Raw genomic sequence first — 17,668 nt, forward strand, 5'->3', positions numbered from 1 at the left:
CGAGTTCGATTTGAGCTGGATTCGATCCGAGTTGAGTCGAGCTGGGGCCTACTCGAACTCGGCTCGAACTCATTTTCGAGCTCAAAAAATCAGCTCAACTCGGCTCAAACTCAGCTTCGAACCGAGTCGAATCAAGCTTTTTCGAGTCGAGTCGAGTGAGCTAACCGAGCTAGCTCGGTTCGTGTACACCCCTACACACCAAAGAGAGTAATGAGGGGCGCTGAGGATGGATGCCCAATCTAGAAACTTCTAGATGGAATGCAGGGTCCACCACAACTTTTATATGCTATCTAATCCACTCATCAGGTTGTCCCCCACCAAGACCAAGGGACCCACCCCAAGTAAAAACTTCAAATTTAGTTGGCCAACAACAAGTGAACATATTTGCTATAGGCATTGGTTGTGCATTACACGTGAAGTGTAATGGAAATCATTTGCAAGTACTCAAATCCATACTGTATATGCCTATTTTCCCCATTTAGATATGTACACTTTTTCCTGCATTTAATTAGATATTGATGAATGCAGTTAGCAACGCAAAGTTGAATTGTAATTCTTTAATGAACTTATTTTATGTGAAATCATGTCTTTTTCGATCCTTAGAAAAAAATTTCTTCATTTCGAGGGAAAGAAACTTAAATTAGCTCCTGAAAGGCTAATCTAGACACGGTCCAAAATAAGCCTATTTAAACTATTGTTTGAATTATGTATCTCCAATATTATCGTTATCTCTAGCTTGGCAATACTGATAATGCAATAGCAATACCGATAACACAATAGCAATACCGATAACACCAGTAGTATTAAAAATTCTAAGTATCAACAATGTATTCACTACACCAAAATTGCTGTTCTGGAACGGCTATAGTTTTGGTTCAGAAACGGTTTTAAGCCCTTTCTGATGCAAAACGGTTTCGAACTGTACTCGAGTACAGAGATGGGGCACATTTCTAAACACTTAATTAAGACCAGGCCCACCATGATGTTTACGAGAGATCTATACCGTGCATTTGTTTGGAGAGATCATTTTAGAACATTAGGATAAGATTGAGTTGGATCGAAAATTCAAGTGGGCCTCACGGAAGGAAATGAGGGGATTGGGTGACCACCGTTTGAAACATTCGTACGGCCACCAAGTTGATTAGGTCAGGAGAAAAAATGCTCTCTGTAGCAGCAGTTGTCTCAGAGCCCTTTCTTCTTCTCCAGAGCAAAAAAAGAAAAAGAAAAATCATCTCCAGCATCTAGAAATTTAAAAAAAATAATAATAATGCTTGAAGAATCACTGCCGTCCATCTGGGATTCCATGCACAGCTGGTTCATCCCTACCGTCCTCTTCATCATCATCAACGTCGTCATCGGCACCATTTCCTTCTCTTCCTCCCAAAAGGAAGAAAAGAACCCCAAACCCCAACTCGCCCGCACCTCCATTTTAGAAAGGCTCAGATCCTTCAATCTCTACCGTCTGAAAGCAAAAGAAATCCCTACCACCCCCCCCCATATCGTTACCCCCAAATGATCATCATCACCCAACACCGGTTCCGTTAATCCGGTTAGGGTTTTGGCGGCAGCAGCGTTGGGCGTGGTCAAGTTAGGCTTTTTGTTAAAATTGGTCTATGGCGGAATCTGATGGTTTACAAATGTTTTTTTTCTTTCTTTTGTTGAGATTAGGGATTTTCCAATATATTTGTGATTGATCGCATTTTGAGTTAGATATGTGGTGTTTGTTGGGTTTTCATCTTTGTGATTGTGTGAATCTTGCAATAAATGCTTGTTCAGGGTTCGTTTAGACAAAAAAAAAGATCTTCTTATCAGAGATGAGAAGTCTAGAAGCTTCTTACTGACAATTTTCTCAACGTTTTCTGCTTTTTGGAACTTCGAATCTCACAGTTTTTCTTGCTTTGAGGTTACCTTGTGGAGCGATTTTTAGGATTTTGTAACTGCATTGCTCGGTTTTTGCCTGTTTCCGTGAGAAATCTCATTTTGAAAGGCAAATGTGAGAGGTTTCATCTTGTTTTTACTCAGAATGTTGATTTTTTTTCTAATTTCCTCTCTCTTTTGATCACACACTCTCTCTCGCTCTCAAACCCTACATTCAAATCTGAACCCTAAATCCCCCTAGAAATCTCAAATTTTGAGCACAACCATCCAATCCATTGATCACCGGCCTGAAAATATGAAATCTCTGGGTTTTTTTCGGTCCGATTCTTCAATTCCATTGCAGAAAATGAGCAGTAGGAAGGAGGAGCAGAACGAGAAGATTATCAAAGGTTTGATGAGACTTCCTTCGAATCAGAGATGCATCAACTGCAATAGCCTGGTAATTGCAATCTCTCCAATCCTTTCTTGATTTTTTGTATCCTCTGAGTTGTGTATGTTATAGTGGGACAAGCAAGTTCGCTTGCTGCTTATACATGCTTCAATTGGAGCTGGGACGAGGTTCATCTATGGTTGGAATACATTTCTTCTTCAGTTGGAATGAATTTCATCCTCATTAAATTTTATTTCCAATCAAAGTAGAAATGCATTTTAGGTTAAAAACATTAATGACTCGTTACTTAGTATATTATAAATTAGCTTGGATCATATACAAGCTTTTGTATGTAATAAAATCCCGAATAAACTTAAACCGATAGGAAACTAGAATATTAATCCCACAGAGAAGAGGAGAAGGGAAGGGGATTTAAGGAGTTTATGGGGTTTTGGATTGTGATTTTACAATTCACACCTTTCAAATATAAGAAGGATTAAGAGTTTTATCTTTCTTTCTCTAACTCTGTCATTTTCTATTAGAAAATTCCAAAACTGATCTCAATGCGGGGAAAGAAGTCCTACAATCCTTGTAATTCTTTAACTAATCCCACTAATCTCAGCCTCTTAACTAATCATAATGATTAGTTGCTAAAGATCTTTGATTAGTTACTAAGAAAACTAACCCAACAACCTACAGCAGAAAATTAATAGAATACAACTGAATTCCTGCTCAAATCAACAAATAGTAGAAAACAGTTTGGATGGCATATAAACATCAAGACGGAGCCTAGGAAGGTTTCAACGGTAGGAATTCCTTTTTGCACTATTTCATCTTGTATGGCCCAGTTGAGTTTTGGATCCTCCTAATTTTTTATCACGTCCTAAAATGAGCTCGAAAATTAGATGGATGGGTTGGATTTCCCCACCTTGCATCCCAGCGCAGGAACTTCTGCGAAGGCCTTTCGCAGGAAATCTGCGTCCCCAGAGACGAGTAGGCATGGGAAACGGATCGGCTACTGCCCCTGACGCGTGGCTGGTGGGAAAAGGAATTCCTACCGTTGAAATAGTGGGCCATACAAGATGAAATAGTGGGAAAAGGAATTCCTACCGTTGAAACCTTCCTAGGCTCCGTCTTGATGTTTATATGCCATACAATATGATTTCTTTCTCAATCTTCTTTTTTTTTTCGTTTTTTATTTTTATTTTTTGTTTTGTTTCTTTTTAGTAGAAAATCAGTAATAGTTTGTTGATGATAACATTTATAGGATAATGAGAAAGTGGATATGCGAAGGCTTGTTGATTGGAACCAATCAAAGGGTAGGTGTTTATGAAATACAATTGCTTTCACATCATGTTGGTAATGACCTTCATGATTTACTATTCTTTGCTTTTCTCTGTCATATTCACAAAAGTCTTGAAGCTAATTGCAATACCTGCTTAACGCTTTTAAAAATGGGTTCAATTCCTTGCCCAAAAACATATCAGTATGTATTCAATTATCTTTCACTGTGCTTCAGTGTTATAATCAGGACAATCTACGTTGGATCATTGATGATGGTTTTGTACGTCACATGTCTAGTCACCAAAACATTGTACATCAGCATGTCTGCCATTAGAGTTCTTTTTTCCCTGGAATTTGTTGTAAAGATGCCATCTTTTCATGTTTTTCTTTGATTTGTCTGTGGTGATGATTTTCCACATCTGAACTTTATGGCCCAGTTTGTCAGAACATCTCCATGTTTAAAAGGTGATACTATCAAAAAGTTCATGGTTAAGATGGGCCTGTTCGTGATAAGTGGGTCTTTGGCCAGTTTATTTTTATGTCCAATCTTGCATTTAAGCATGTAGCAAGCTGGTTGTGTGCATGTGTATGCAAAATCATCATGCCATTATTTTTAGTCTGAATGCATAGATTAAGTTGAATGTGATTAATCTTCAAGGTGGTATGTTACACTTCAGCTTTGTTGAATGTAGGATGGTCATTTAAGAGTTTTCAAGTGGCTAGTATGGAAGTCCTTGATCAGCCTGATGCCCATGCCTCTGTCAAAGATTTAGATTTCAGGTACATGAAAATAATTGTAAATGTCTGAAAAATGTTTGTATATGTTTATCATCGTGTGACAAAAACATTTCTTTAGAATGATTAGCAATCCAAGGTGAGGCATCTCAAATAGATGTTTCAAGTTGATGATTAGATCTATTTTTATCTGCTTTTACTGCCATTCTTTTGTTAGTACTTTCAGGTACAAGCAATAAGTTGCATTGTGAGTCAATGTAGGCATTTACATATAAATCTCAGAAGAATATTAGTCTTGCAACCATTTATTTATCTGTTTGATTCGATAATGGATTGATGGATTCAGGCTCTTAGCATGCTGGATTGCCAATGCTTGAAGTGGCCTATCTAAAACAGGGCGCTGACCTAAAGTCATGTTGGTCCACTTATCTGGTTAGTGGTTAGCCACTGCATGTGGTGAATATGGACCATCTGAAAGAAAATGACTAGCAGTCTAGATTCCATGGCCCATCAATGAGTAGACCAGCATCATTTTGTGCCTGGAATGTTATTGGTGGGATCAACCTGATGAAGGATGTCACATAAATGTGTCATGTTGGCACGTGTGATGATTCACCTCTTGGATATCTCCTTGTTTTATTTATTTATTTATTATTATTATTATTATTTTTTGGTGTTCTCATTGTCTATGTGAGGGAGTTCACCCTTATATAAGATGTGAACAAACATAAATCACTCATGCTTGCCTGTCAGCCTACTGGGATGTATGCAATTTTGCGTAATCTTTCATCTGAATGTAATTGAATAATAATGTTGATTTTCAGCTACAAGGACCGATTTCTTGCTGCTTTGCGAGCACCTCGTGCTTCAACCAAATCATATTTGAAATCTTCAACACTCCTGCTATGTATGTTGCAATCTAGGTTGTTCTCTTCCTTTATGTCAGTGGTTGCACGACTGGTAAGCAAGACTACTAGTTCTTATTTTGGTTTCTCTGGGCTGCATTCTCTTGATTACTTAAACAACAACAATGATACTCTTTTTTTTTTCTCTTTTTTTTCTTTTTCTGTCAATTATCAATTAATAGATGTTTCTATATTTGGTTCACTCTAATTTGAGAATACAGAACATCAATGCTTGATTGAACTTTGGAAGGTATTCGTGAATCAAAATACTCAAAATTATATGTTAATGCAAGCATGCAACTAATTTTCCGAAAGAAGAAACACATAACAACAAATTACAAAGACTTTACTAGTATGGATAACAAGGATTCTTTGTGCAAACACATAACTCTACTAGTTTGGCTAACATTGCATTGTTGTTGCCAATTTTCAGGTATCTTTATAAGAGAGATTTGCTTCTTGCATCAGAGTTCAATATCATGACTGATTATATGCTGTCAGGTTTGTCAATTCAAGAGTTCAATATCATGTTGTTTATTTATTGTTTTTCTATTTTCCATTTCTTCTGATACCTATTGTTCGTGTTCATAAGCTATGCAGTTGTAGATTAAGAATACATCACGTCATGTCGAAATCATGGAGTTTTTGTTCAAATTGTAGTTTGTTCTTTCCTAGAGGTTAGCCCGTCAATGCTTCACGTAATATTAAAAATTTGTAGGAAAACCATCATTGTCATCATCATCGTGGCCCCTCCTAGCTATTTGTGGTTGACTTTTAAATGGTAGATTGCAGAAGTTTTATAGTGAGCTGCCTACAAGATATCAACCTCCTCTTTTACCGGGGATCTTGAAAACGCCAATGGAGAGGCTCATATTAATACCACTTTCATGCTAACATCATCCCACACAGTACTGATCTCTAACGTAACTATTACACACAGACCCCCAGTGGGGGGACAGCAAAGTAGTATCACAGGCGAACCTATACTATGCTCATTTTAATTTCTGTTCCTTGCAGGTGTTCTGCAAATTGGATGGTTTAGTGGAGGAGATCCGATCATTGCAGCCACCAGTGGATTTGTGGAGGAAGTTTGTATACTGTACTTCTCTATCAGGTTACAGTCTTGGGACAGTGGATCATATGCAACCGCAAGGTAACTTTCAGCTTATTTGAGTGTGACACAGAAACATGATGGTTTGCTCATGAGATTAGGATTCCGAATCTTACTCAACCCACACATGCCAATGCTGTATGTGTGGTGAGTCTCAGCTGTTCATGAAATGGGTCCCCACTTGCTGTGAAAAAATAAAATAAAATAAATCAAGTGGTCTGGCCACACATTGTTAACAATGGACGCTTAAAAAGAATCAACTAGGTCCACATTCAACATGACATGTGCCACCTAATGACCAGATTGGTGTGACTTTTGTTCCAGAGGAGGGGAAAGTTGGACTTCTACTCCACTGAGTGGCCATAGCAAGCTCATAGCATTTAAGCTATTTCCTGAACGTGGTTGTTAAAGATGGATGGTCGAGAAACTCACCCTGCTGCATTCCTCTTCTGCAGATTTTGAACGAGTAGTCAGCCCAGTTTCTGTTGCACACTTATCACAGTACAAGCTTACCAGATTGCTGCTCAAGCAGCTAGAAAAACTAAACTTTCATGTTTATACCTGTGATGGGTCACAAGTCCCAAACAAAGGTTCCACATGGGAAAGGGAGATTTTGATGGGTCATGAATGCATATCAATTGATCGCACTGCTCATGGTGTCATGGTAGGTGCTTCCTTTCTTAAGGGAAAAAGCTACAGAGAAACATCCACTGCCATATCCTTGTTGGTTCAGATGGTGCCAGAATTAATGTGAGAAAACTGGTCGGCGTAGATATGAAAGGCGAAAGGGACTTGCAGAAGCTCTTCAGTGTCCCTTTCTTAAGCAGAGATCTTGGACAATTCCTACTGCATCAGAGGCCTGGAATGTTATTCTTTATATTTAATCCAGAAGCCATAGGGTTTCGTGTTGCGCATGATCTTGGACAATCACCACTACTGTATGATCCTAGAGAAATGCTTGCTATCCTTGGATTTTAAGTTTCTCTACAGGGAGCCTGTTTACAAGATCATAGCAAGGTGAAGGTATGCTTCTCTTCTTCCATCTCTTCCTTTCAGTTTCTTTTAAATAGCTTCTAAAAATAAAATCATGTCTATCTCTTTGTTGATGGAAGGAGTAATGCCAGAGTTGAAGAGCCCAGAGTTATCAGAGAGCAGCCTTTATAGGTAAAGCACACAAATCTAATTTCCTTATGGTTAGATATATGTCCATATGTGCTTTTGACACATTTAATTTCCTTCAACACGTTTATAGGTACAGCCGTGAGGTGATAGCTTCACGAGACGGTCCATCTTTGACTGTATGATCGCCGATTCCATCCCGGTTTTCTTCTGGAGGCGTACAGCCTACCTACAGTACGAGTAGCATTTACTGAAAGACCCGAACTCGTACTCAGTTTTCATTGATAGAAGGGCTGTGAACAACGGAACCTCAATTCGAGCCGTTTTGAAAGGGCTGGGAGAGGAAAGAGTGAAGAGGATGAAAGATAAGATAGTCGAGTATATACCGAAGTTTGTGTACGCCACCCCCAAAGAGGGGTTGGCTGGTATGAAGGATGTGTTTGATGTTTCCTTGGAAGGGTATTGAGAAGATTCCAGGAGCAAAGGACATAAATGGAATTAAAAAATTAGGAACGGGAGATCTTGTGTGTTGTATTTTGTACTTATCTTGGGTGGGGTATATTGACGAAGGGACAGGATGTTGAAGTAAATCGATGGACAGTTGGATGGATGTGGTTGGTGGATTTTATATTGATTGGTTAGCTACAAAGACAGTTATTAGTTGCTACTGCAGTCTCTATAGTTAGAAGATTATTATGTGTGTGAATCATTCTATTGTCTTTTTCTTCTATTTGTGTAATTACCTGGCATATAATACAAGTAGATTACATACCCCACTCTCTCATACAATGAACAAAGGGGTTTAAAATTGTTATTAAAATTCCGTCCTAAAATCTTACCGTTGGCAACATTAATAAGCATTCATAACCGTTTCTAAAATGGTGCCTAAAATGTGACCGTTGGCACCAGAACGGTTTAAAACCGTTCCTAAAACGGTACCCAAAACAGTAATGAACCAATCCTGATTTTCTGCTACGCTTCATTTAGGAATGGTATTAAACTGTTCCTGAAGAATTTAGGAACGGTTTAACACCGTTCCTAACTGACGATTTTGGTGTAGTGATTACTAGTACTACTAACGAATTGATATCACCAATATTTTCAATTGTGTAAATTTCAGGCATCACTTGTATTGCTAATGCATCGATATCACCAATATCTTCGAGTGTGTAAATTCTAGGGGACGTGTGTATCACAAGTGTATCGGCGATATTTCAATAACATCACCAATCTAGAAATATCACATAAAAGTATTTTAAAAAGTCTATTTCAAATTTTTTTTAATGAGCGTATTATTGCATGCAGTTTTCAATTCTTCGTTGCTAATATTGATAATATCTCAATATTATCATTATCACAACATGTGCGATATCAAGACTGCAATCTTTTGTTTCCTTTCCTGTTGTTGATTTCTTTCCAAATTATCACGAGTTATCAATATTCTACGGTATCAATAGACATTTGGATGTAAGGTTGGAAGGTTAGATGGGATGAATGGGATGGCCAGAGTCCGTAACTTCCTGTACAATTGGTAAAACTCACCAACTTCCAGTAGAATAGGACTCCAACCGTTATTCTATTAAAAAATATATTAAAAAAACCATAAACACCTCGATCAGATCAAAAAAGAGAGATATAGAGAGATGGGAGATATTAGTGAGAGTTCAAACCTCGATGATCCGTACCATCTCTTCAAGATCGTTTTTAATGCAGAGGGTTCATTCACACGGCCCAACTCCATTCCTCGCTTACCTCCACAAGCTGAGGTGCAGCCACCCTACTACGTTCTCTCCAAAGTCATATCCCTTAATCCCTCCAACAACACATGGATTCGGATATTTCGCCCTCAGATTTTGAAACCTATGGCCCCTCTCCCCATCATTATCTATTTCCACGGTGGCCGTTTCATCATCGGCAGCGCTGCATCTGCTCCCTTCCGCGTGGCATGCGAGCACATGGCCAGTCTTATCCCTGCCATCGTCATTTCGGTCGAGTACCGACTAGCTCCCGAGCACCCTCTCCCCGCCGCGTACGATGATGCGATCGAGGCCGTCTGTTGGGTAAGATACCAGGCCATCTCCGATCTCCACCCCGACACGTGGATGGCCCCCGATCTCGCCGATTTCTCGCGTTGTTTTCTCATGGGCGCAAGCGCCGGCAGCAACATCGTCTACCACGTGGCCCTACGGGCGTTGGATCTGAACCCTCCGTTCAAGATTGCTGGGGCGATCGTGAACCAGCCCTTCTTCGGTGGGGTCTAGAGGACGGAATCGGAGCTGAGGATGGCCCAGGATCGGATCCTGCCCCTCCATTACAACGACCTGATGTGGCGCCTGTCCTTGCCGGGTGGGGCCGACAGGGACCACGAGTTCTGCAACCCGATGACGCCCGGGTCCTACCACGATCGGGTCGGGTCTCTGCCACCGTGCTTGGTGAAGGGGTATGGCGGGGACCCGCTCGTGGACCGCCAGCGCGCTCGTAAAGATGCTGGAAGATCGTGGGGTCCGCGTGGTGGGCCAGTTCGATGAGGAAGGGTGCCATGGCGTTGAGTTCTTTGATCCACAGAAGGCCCAGGCCCACTTGATGGACGTTAAGGATTTCATCTCGTCAGTCAGCAGTGGGCTGTGAGTGTCCCTGCTTGAGGTCTGGTTGTCTAAGCACACCCCTCCGCACGTGCCAACCTGGCGCGCGTATGAGGCGTCTGAACCGTTCATGACATGCGCTGGACGTTGCAGAGGACAGTTGGCCTACGGCCACACTCCGGTATCATAAGGATAGGATAGTTCTACAAAGATAAGGGGGAGCGGATTAGGGGTTACCCTTGCCGTGGGACCCACCTTGATGATTTGTTGTATATCCACGCTGTCCATCAGTTTCTCTAGCTCATTTTAGATGTGGTCCTAAAATATTAGGTAGATCCAAATCTTAGGTGGACCACACCAGAGGAAACAGTGGTGATTGAGGGACTCACCGTTAAATATTCCAGAAGGCCCATCGTGGAGATTTTCTCAATGTTTATTTGCCATCCAACCTTTTTATAATGTCAAGCAGTGAAAGGAAAATACAAACATCAGCTTGATCCAAAACTTTTGTGACCCACACAAAGTTTTTAATAGTCATTCATCACTGTTTCTAGTGGTGTGGTCCACTTGATATTTTTACCTACGTAACGATTGGTATTACGTCTGAAAATGAGATTTAAAAACAAATGAACGGTATGGATATACGACAAATACATCAAGGTGGGCCCCACATGGTAAGGGTAATCTGCTCCCAAAGATTAGATAGGTTGCTGTCCACATTCAACGGTAACGTTGTGTTCCTAATTATGTTGTATTTGGAATGACTTGGAATTCAAATCACAGTTATATGTGAATTGAAATCCTCGTATGGGTTTAGTAGGCTGTAATTCGATTTTATTTTTTTTTCAACAAAAAAGAGGCTATTTCATTAATTGCTGAACAAAAGAGGCTATACAGCCTACACCACTCTGAAGGCCCTTCGGGCAGCCCCAGCTACAAAAATAAGCTGGGGGGCCTATCATACGGGGACGCATAGCGGCCCTCTATGTACAGGAGAAAAAGCTCAAGAAAAACTGACAAAAAACCATATAGAAAAAAGACTGAAACTAGATGGCGCTGACTGTACCTAGCCCGACCCTATCTAGGAAAATCAAGCCATGCATGTGCCTTGGGAGAGAGGCCATGTGAACATGGAGAGAAGTAGCTTGACTGCCACTCCCTTCCCGGGCCATACCGTCTGCCAGGCCGCTCCCTTCACGCAAAATATGGCTGAAGGAGAAAGCGTCGAACTGCAACAATCGCGAGATCCTAGCAATCCATGGCTTCCACCGCCAAGGGATGCTAGATTTCCCAAGGAGCAAATCCACAACCATTTTTGAATCCGATTCGACTGCCACCTTCTTCAGGCCCCTGTCTAAGCAAATAGACATCCCATCAAAAATCGCTCGTAACTCATGTTGTAATTCGAATTGCATTGGAATTAAAATTTTATGTTGGTGCTTGTATTGCATTGGAATCTTTTTATGTTGGTGCTTGTATTGCATTGGAATCTCTTTATATCTATGAGAACATGAAGTCGATTAACTAAGGGGTTGTTTAGGGTTTATATGGATGCCTGTAATTTTATTTACTTGTAAACATATTACACATTTAAAGAGTTTCAGGTGTAATCAGTTTACATGATATTCAGTTTGGCTTTTAATTAGTGATAATATGTTTACAGGTAAACAAATTATGTGTTTGGCTAGCTTGTAAAGTCTTTACAATGAATAAAGTAAGTATTCACACCGAAGAGTTTAGACAGTAAACCTTTCAAAATCTACAAAAATTATGTAAGAAAAACTTGATTTTTTTTACTTTTTTTTTATTTTTATATAGAGCCTTTAGAGGGCATTAAAGCATGTCCACACTAAATGGATTTAATATTCTCCACCCATCACAATGAGCCCCAAATGCAATCTAAAATTTGTTAATGGTACCACATTTGATAATGGATGAACTGTTTTTTTAGAGCTACCAGAGAGCATCAAGAGAAGTACATGATGGATAGATTAGATGTACCATACATATTACGGTGGGCCCCGTATATCATGAGTGTATATTTATCATTGTGTTCTAACATGTATAATGCATTTTTAGTTGTAAATACTCCATGTTTCAAATTACAGCTAAAAGATGTTAAGCTTTAATCAGTTTAACGGCCGCGAAACCTTTACAGACAAATACATGAATCCAAAGAGCCCCTGTAATCATATTACCTATAATCCCTCTACAATTTATGAACTTTACGGGCATCCAACGACCCCTTAAATCATCTTTAATATCCCAAATAAGTTTCAATCCTATTGCCTAGTGTGCCCACGTCACTGAGTTCTATTGGCCCCACCATTATGTATGTGTTATATCCAAACTGATGTCACACAAGCCTAAATGAAGGGAAAAGATAAATATCAACTAGACCCAAAACTTTTGTAGCCTATTAATGGTCAATCACCACTTTTTCATATGGTATGCTCCACCTGATAATTGGATTTGATTAATTTTTTAGATCATGTACTAAAATGATCAAAATAAATAAATAGATCACATGCTTCTTTTGAGGTCCCACACATGCCAATCTAATTAAATGCTTCTTGTGAAACTGCACAGCAAATACCATTCATAGCTTTGGCTTTATAAGTTTTCTTCTCTTAATTATCAAAGGCAGTCCACATCTCTTTTGATTTTGGTTTGGTTACAGTTGTGCCATTTTCGAATCACATGTTCAATTGGTGGCACATATCCATTCTCAACTGTTTCCCAACTATCATGATCTAGATATTGTGGAAAATAGTGCATTCTTGCTTTCCAGTACACATAATTTGAACCATCAAATATAGAAGGTCTAGAGACTGATGCTCCCTCTCCTTTGGCCATAACTTTCAACTTCAGTCAAGATATCTCTCTAGGTTGTTAAACTCTTTTAAGAGGAACCCGCTCTGATACCAATTAAAATTGCGGTTTAGACCACTACTATTAAAGAATGAATGTATGGCTAAGGTCCTAGAGGGGGTGAATAGGACTTTTTAATAATTATGCCATTTTCAAATCCTTATTGCATAGCTTAAACTAATCTCTAGTTAAACTAAGTAAGGTAATCTAACTCTATAGGCTTCTAAGCCAATAGAGGATCCAATCTCATAGATTTCTAAAAATGTATCAAGCAACTAGTCTATAGCATGGTGAACATGTGTGAATGGAATATGTTACTTATTAATCCTAAGAATTTATCTTATCACGCATACATATCTAAGCATTCAAACATATAAACATGAATCAAACAGATGCACAAATGTCAATCCCAAACAAAAGCATGTATAGTGGTTCGGCTATGTGCCTACTCCACTCCCGACGGACTCACTCTCTCCTAGAATGTACCGAATTTCACTATGAAAAGGTTTTAAATCAGGTTTACCTCAAACCTTTACAACTTACACAATGTATTGCCTACACAAGACAATCATATATACCTACACAAGGCATTAGGTCCTACACAAAGACGTTATACGTACTCTCCCATCGGAGGCCTACAAAAGGTCTTAGTGAGTTTGAGAAACAAACTCTGAAACCAAATCCTATACAAGGAAGATGTTTCAAATTCTTTGGACTCTTATACTTACTTATAAGTGGGTGAGCCCTTCTTGTTGCACTTCTTGGGTTGCTGGATCTCTGCTCTCTTATGCTTCAACCAGCTCCCTAATGCTCCCCCGATCATGTTATTGTTTTTTTGTCAAGGTTTCAACTCCACGATCAATTTCCTTACATTGGGTGTTTCGGTAAGGTTGTCAAGGTGATGGGAGTGGGTTGAATCTCCTATAACTAGGTGGTAAGTGAATTTCCCAAGGAATTCAACTGATGGATGCTCTAGAGTATCATGGAGACTATGAATATATCAATAAGTTTGGTCTCAATGCTCTAGAGAAAGCTCAAGATCATGTTCTTCACTAATAGGAGGTTTGAATGCTCATTAAGGTGAGGAATCACAATGATAAGAATATGAATATCATAGGAATAGAGTCTAGGATGATTTGGTTAAGCTTGGGATGCACTAGGGACTTTAAAATGCCTTAATTCATGATTTCTACAAAGGTCTGAATGCTCCTTTTATAAGAAAACGGTTGCAACGGATCCATAACGGATATATTTCGGTCCTACCGAGAGGTCCTTCTATCGGACCGAATTAATGTTCCGTCGGACCGAATAAGGTCCTCAGGTTGCTAGACAGTTTTGGTTACTTTCAATCGGACCGAGGCTATCTTCAGTTGCAGTTGATCAGATCAAATTTCAGCTCGGTCGAACCGAATTAACTCCAAACCTTGCTGGACAGTTTTGGTCACCTTCGGTCAGACCGAGGCTGTCTTCGGTTGCACTCGGTCAAACCGAATTAACTCTGAATCTTGCTAGACAATTTTGGGTTGTTTCAGTCGAACCGAAGGGTACTTCGGTTGGACCAAAGATGACATTCGGTCGGACCGAGTCTAACTGAATAGATACCAGATTTTCTTGTTAAGTTTTTGTCATGTAATAGCCATGTTCGATCGGACCGATGCTATGATATGTCGAATAGAAGGTTGTTATTTTTCAATGTTTATTTCAACAACATGAAACCTCTAAGGCCAAATATAAGGAGATAGGCAATATGAACTTTATGGCTTAAGGGATGATCTAAATAAGGTTTCCTATTTGGGTCAGGATCATTTAAAGGGTATACGTGTGTTTTATTTTCAGAGTTGGAATCATAGGAGCATCTTTTTACCCTGTGAGTGTTTCTTGATGCTTCTACTCTAGTTGCGTCTTCAGTCTTCATTTTTCAAGGGGCTCACCCGACTACTTGACACAACGATTCACATGGTTAACAAACTAGTGTGCAGGAAAGGGTGTACTAACAGAGGTGAGTCGTCGGTTTCAGCCTTTCCTTCCCTCTGATGAAGTTGGTGATGAACACATTGCTGAGTTGAGTGAATGAACTGATGGATCATGGCTTCAGCTGTCGAAACCACTTCCAGGCTGTTCCAGTTAAGGTTACAGAGAAGGCTCGGCACATTACCGCTATTCACGCACCCTGAAGCTCCATCCACGCCTTGAAAGATTTCAGATGTTCGGTCGAATTAGCGGCTCCGAAGGGGCAATCTGTGGCATCCGAAATCTGGGTGGGAGTCGAGCGTACATGATGTCAGCGGTGGATGGTGGCTCGATCTCCTCCAACATGGCTTATATTAAGGTCGGAGCACGCGCATGGTAGGCTTGTCGTATGCCACCGATCTAACCTCATAGCTCGTTGAGCTTGGCCTCCCAGAGATCTTTGCTTTTGGCTACTATCTCAGCAATTTTATCCTCTTATGAGGTTGATGGTATTCGTGGCTCTTCAGGATTTGCATATTGCATTTGCATCATCGGCATCTAATATTTAGTTCTCTATGATTTCGCATGTGTATAGTCGATCCGCATTGCATATTCTGATATTGTGTGACTTATGGGCTTACTAGCATGTTTCCACATTACTCTGATATTTATATGCTTAGCACTTATCTTGTGCACGCACTTTCACCATCCTCTAATCTTTCTATAAGCTTATGCATGATAGATGTATGCATGTAGCGTTAGGTTGCAACAGCGTTGAGCTTGGAGCGTGCAGCTGCCTTCTGGAGCTTTGATTTCGATATATGTATATCCTTTTCAGCACTATATTCAAATGTTTATATTAGTGGATATGTGATGATGATGTTGATGATAGCCTCCTTGGACCACTTGGGACCTGTGAGGTAAGACAAAGACGATGACCATGGCTGCTGTAGGGAACCCTCTAATGCCAAAATAAGAAAGGCAAGCTAGGTCTAATAAGACAAAAACATCATCATCACATATCCACTAATATAAACATTAATTTGAACATAGTGGTGAAAGGAAAATACATATATCGAAATCAAAGCTCGAGAAGACAGCTACACGCTCCAAGCTCAACGCTGCTGCAACCTAACGCCACATGCACGCATCTATCGTGCATAAGCTTATAGAAAGCTTAGAGGGTGGTGAAAGTGTGTGCACAAGATAAGTGCCAAGCATATAAATATCAGAGTAATGTGGAAACATGCTACTAAGCTCATAAGTCACACAGTATCAGAATATGTAATGTGGATCGGCTATATACATGCGGAATCATAAAGAACTAAATATCAGATGTCGATGATGCAAATGCAATATGCAAACCTTGAAGAGCCACGAATACCATCAACCTCATCTAGGTCATCCTTGGACCACTTGGGAGCTGTGAGGTAAGACAAAGACGATGACCATGGCTGCTGTAGGGAACCCTCTGATGCCAAAGTCAGAATGGCAAGCTAGGTCTAGGAGGACATAAGGTTTTGGGGTGTGAGATTGTGCGTACCTTTCACCATTGGAAGTGCTCCTATTTATAGGTGAGGAATGGCGGTGACATAGAGGGTAATTTTTCGGTTTAGTGGGAAGGTATTGTAGAGGGATTCAAATCCCGAACATGTCATGAGGATCTCCTAAGATCCTCGGCTAAGATCTCGGGCGTATCCGTATTGCAGTCGCCTTCTTAGATCATCGGTTGGGATCTCGAGTAGATACAGTTCAAACCAGGTCGGAACTAGTAGAAGAGGGATTATGCCAACCTGACTCCTTTGGCAAGTAGCAGTCGAGTCATTCCTTAGTATCGAGTAAGTTACCAACCTGCCGACCTTCCTCTGGGGCATGTAGCTGTGCACTAGTGCCAAGCTCTTTTCCTTAGTAATCCACAGATGGGATATCGATGATGACCATCCTCTTTGTCTTGTCGTACAATGGAGATTGTACCCCAAGAGTCTTTGCCAAGAGATGTTCCAAGCACCAGCTCGAAAATGCATGGGTCCGTGGACAGACTCGACATCTAGAAGGGTTCGATGTCGGTTGGAAACAGAGAGATTCTTTCTATTGATAGTCGACCACAAGCTTGTTCCGTGAAATGTAACAAAGTGTCTTTCTTTGGCCATTAAGGAGCTCCTTGGCTATGCGTTGTGCATGTATATCCAAGCTAGTTTTTCCTTGGTGGCTAATCTGTTTTTACCCATAACACTACATAACCCAACTTTTAATGTGTGGAGCTACTTTGGCCACACAATGATTTATGCTTTAGATCCACAATGTCTATCAATTTTTAAATATCATTTTAAAGCATGAGCTCAAAAATGAGGCACATCCAAAGCTCAAGCGGACCACACCACAAAAATCAACAGGGACTAAATTTAAAATCTTCTTAGGGTCTACTATGAGGTTTTTATTCCATCTAACCTCTTTATGAGATCACACCGACTCCAATGAAGGTAAAACACAGATATCAGCTTTATCATAGCCTTACGTGGATCTAAGAAGTTTTTAACAGTAGGCATCCAATTCCCACTGTTTCTGTAGTGTGGGCCACTTGAGATGTGAATATGCCTTGTTTTTTGTCTCATTCACTAAATGGTATGGAAATGGATGTACCGTATGGATCCTATACATACACCGTGATGGGGTCTATGAAAGTTTCAAGTTTCGCATGTCAATATTTACGATTTTCTTCCATCCACCTATGATGTGCTACACTACTATACAAGCAATGGAATTTCTTAACGCTAGTGGAATTTCACCACCTATGGTTACTCAAACCCTCGACCGATTGTTGAAACTCCTGAGAGTCTACCACCCGGGCAAGAGTAAAATTTTA

The 17,668-nt window shown here is 40.2% G+C and overlaps 1 protein-coding gene and 1 pseudogene across 2 annotated transcripts; both read left to right on the top strand.

Moving 5' to 3' along the window:
- The first annotated feature begins 5,560 nt into the window (after positions 1-5,560).
- LOC131249340 (uncharacterized) lies at positions 5,561-7,177 on the top strand. Of its 2 annotated transcripts, none has more exons than XR_009172794.1 (3): positions 5,561-5,673; positions 6,190-6,325; positions 6,739-7,177. XR_009172794.1 is itself a non-coding variant. In XM_058250024.1 (3 exons), exons 1-3 carry the CDS (start codon positions 6,060-6,062, stop codon positions 7,035-7,037), a joined length of 456 nt encoding a protein of 151 aa, XP_058106007.1. In that variant the 5' UTR covers positions 5,903-6,059; the 3' UTR covers positions 7,038-7,177. The 2 variants fall into 2 exon arrangements, 1 of the variants encoding a protein (XP_058106007.1); XM_058250024.1 differs by lacking the exon at positions 5,561-5,673 and adding an exon at positions 5,903-6,080.
- Positions 7,178-9,036: 1,859 nt separating this feature from the next.
- LOC131249338 (probable carboxylesterase 8) lies at positions 9,037-10,427 on the top strand (annotated as a pseudogene).
- Positions 10,428-17,668: the final 7,241 nt, after the last annotated feature.

Source organism: Magnolia sinica, chromosome 6, assembly GCF_029962835.1.
Source record: "Magnolia sinica isolate HGM2019 chromosome 6, MsV1, whole genome shotgun sequence".
Lineage (NCBI taxonomy): Eukaryota > Viridiplantae > Streptophyta > Magnoliopsida > Magnoliales > Magnoliaceae > Magnolia > Magnolia sinica.

Excerpts from the sequence above, each read along its gene's own strand:
- LOC131249340 (XM_058250024.1), top strand. The coding sequence starts at position 6,060 with ATGCTAACATCATCCCACACA. Across the intron at positions 6,081-6,189 it reads TGCTAACATCATCCCACACA|GTGTTCTGCAAATTGGATGG; the intron begins GTACTGATCTCT and ends TGTTCCTTGCAG. Across the intron at positions 6,326-6,738 it reads GGATCATATGCAACCGCAAG|ATTTTGAACGAGTAGTCAGC; the intron begins GTAACTTTCAGC and ends CCTCTTCTGCAG.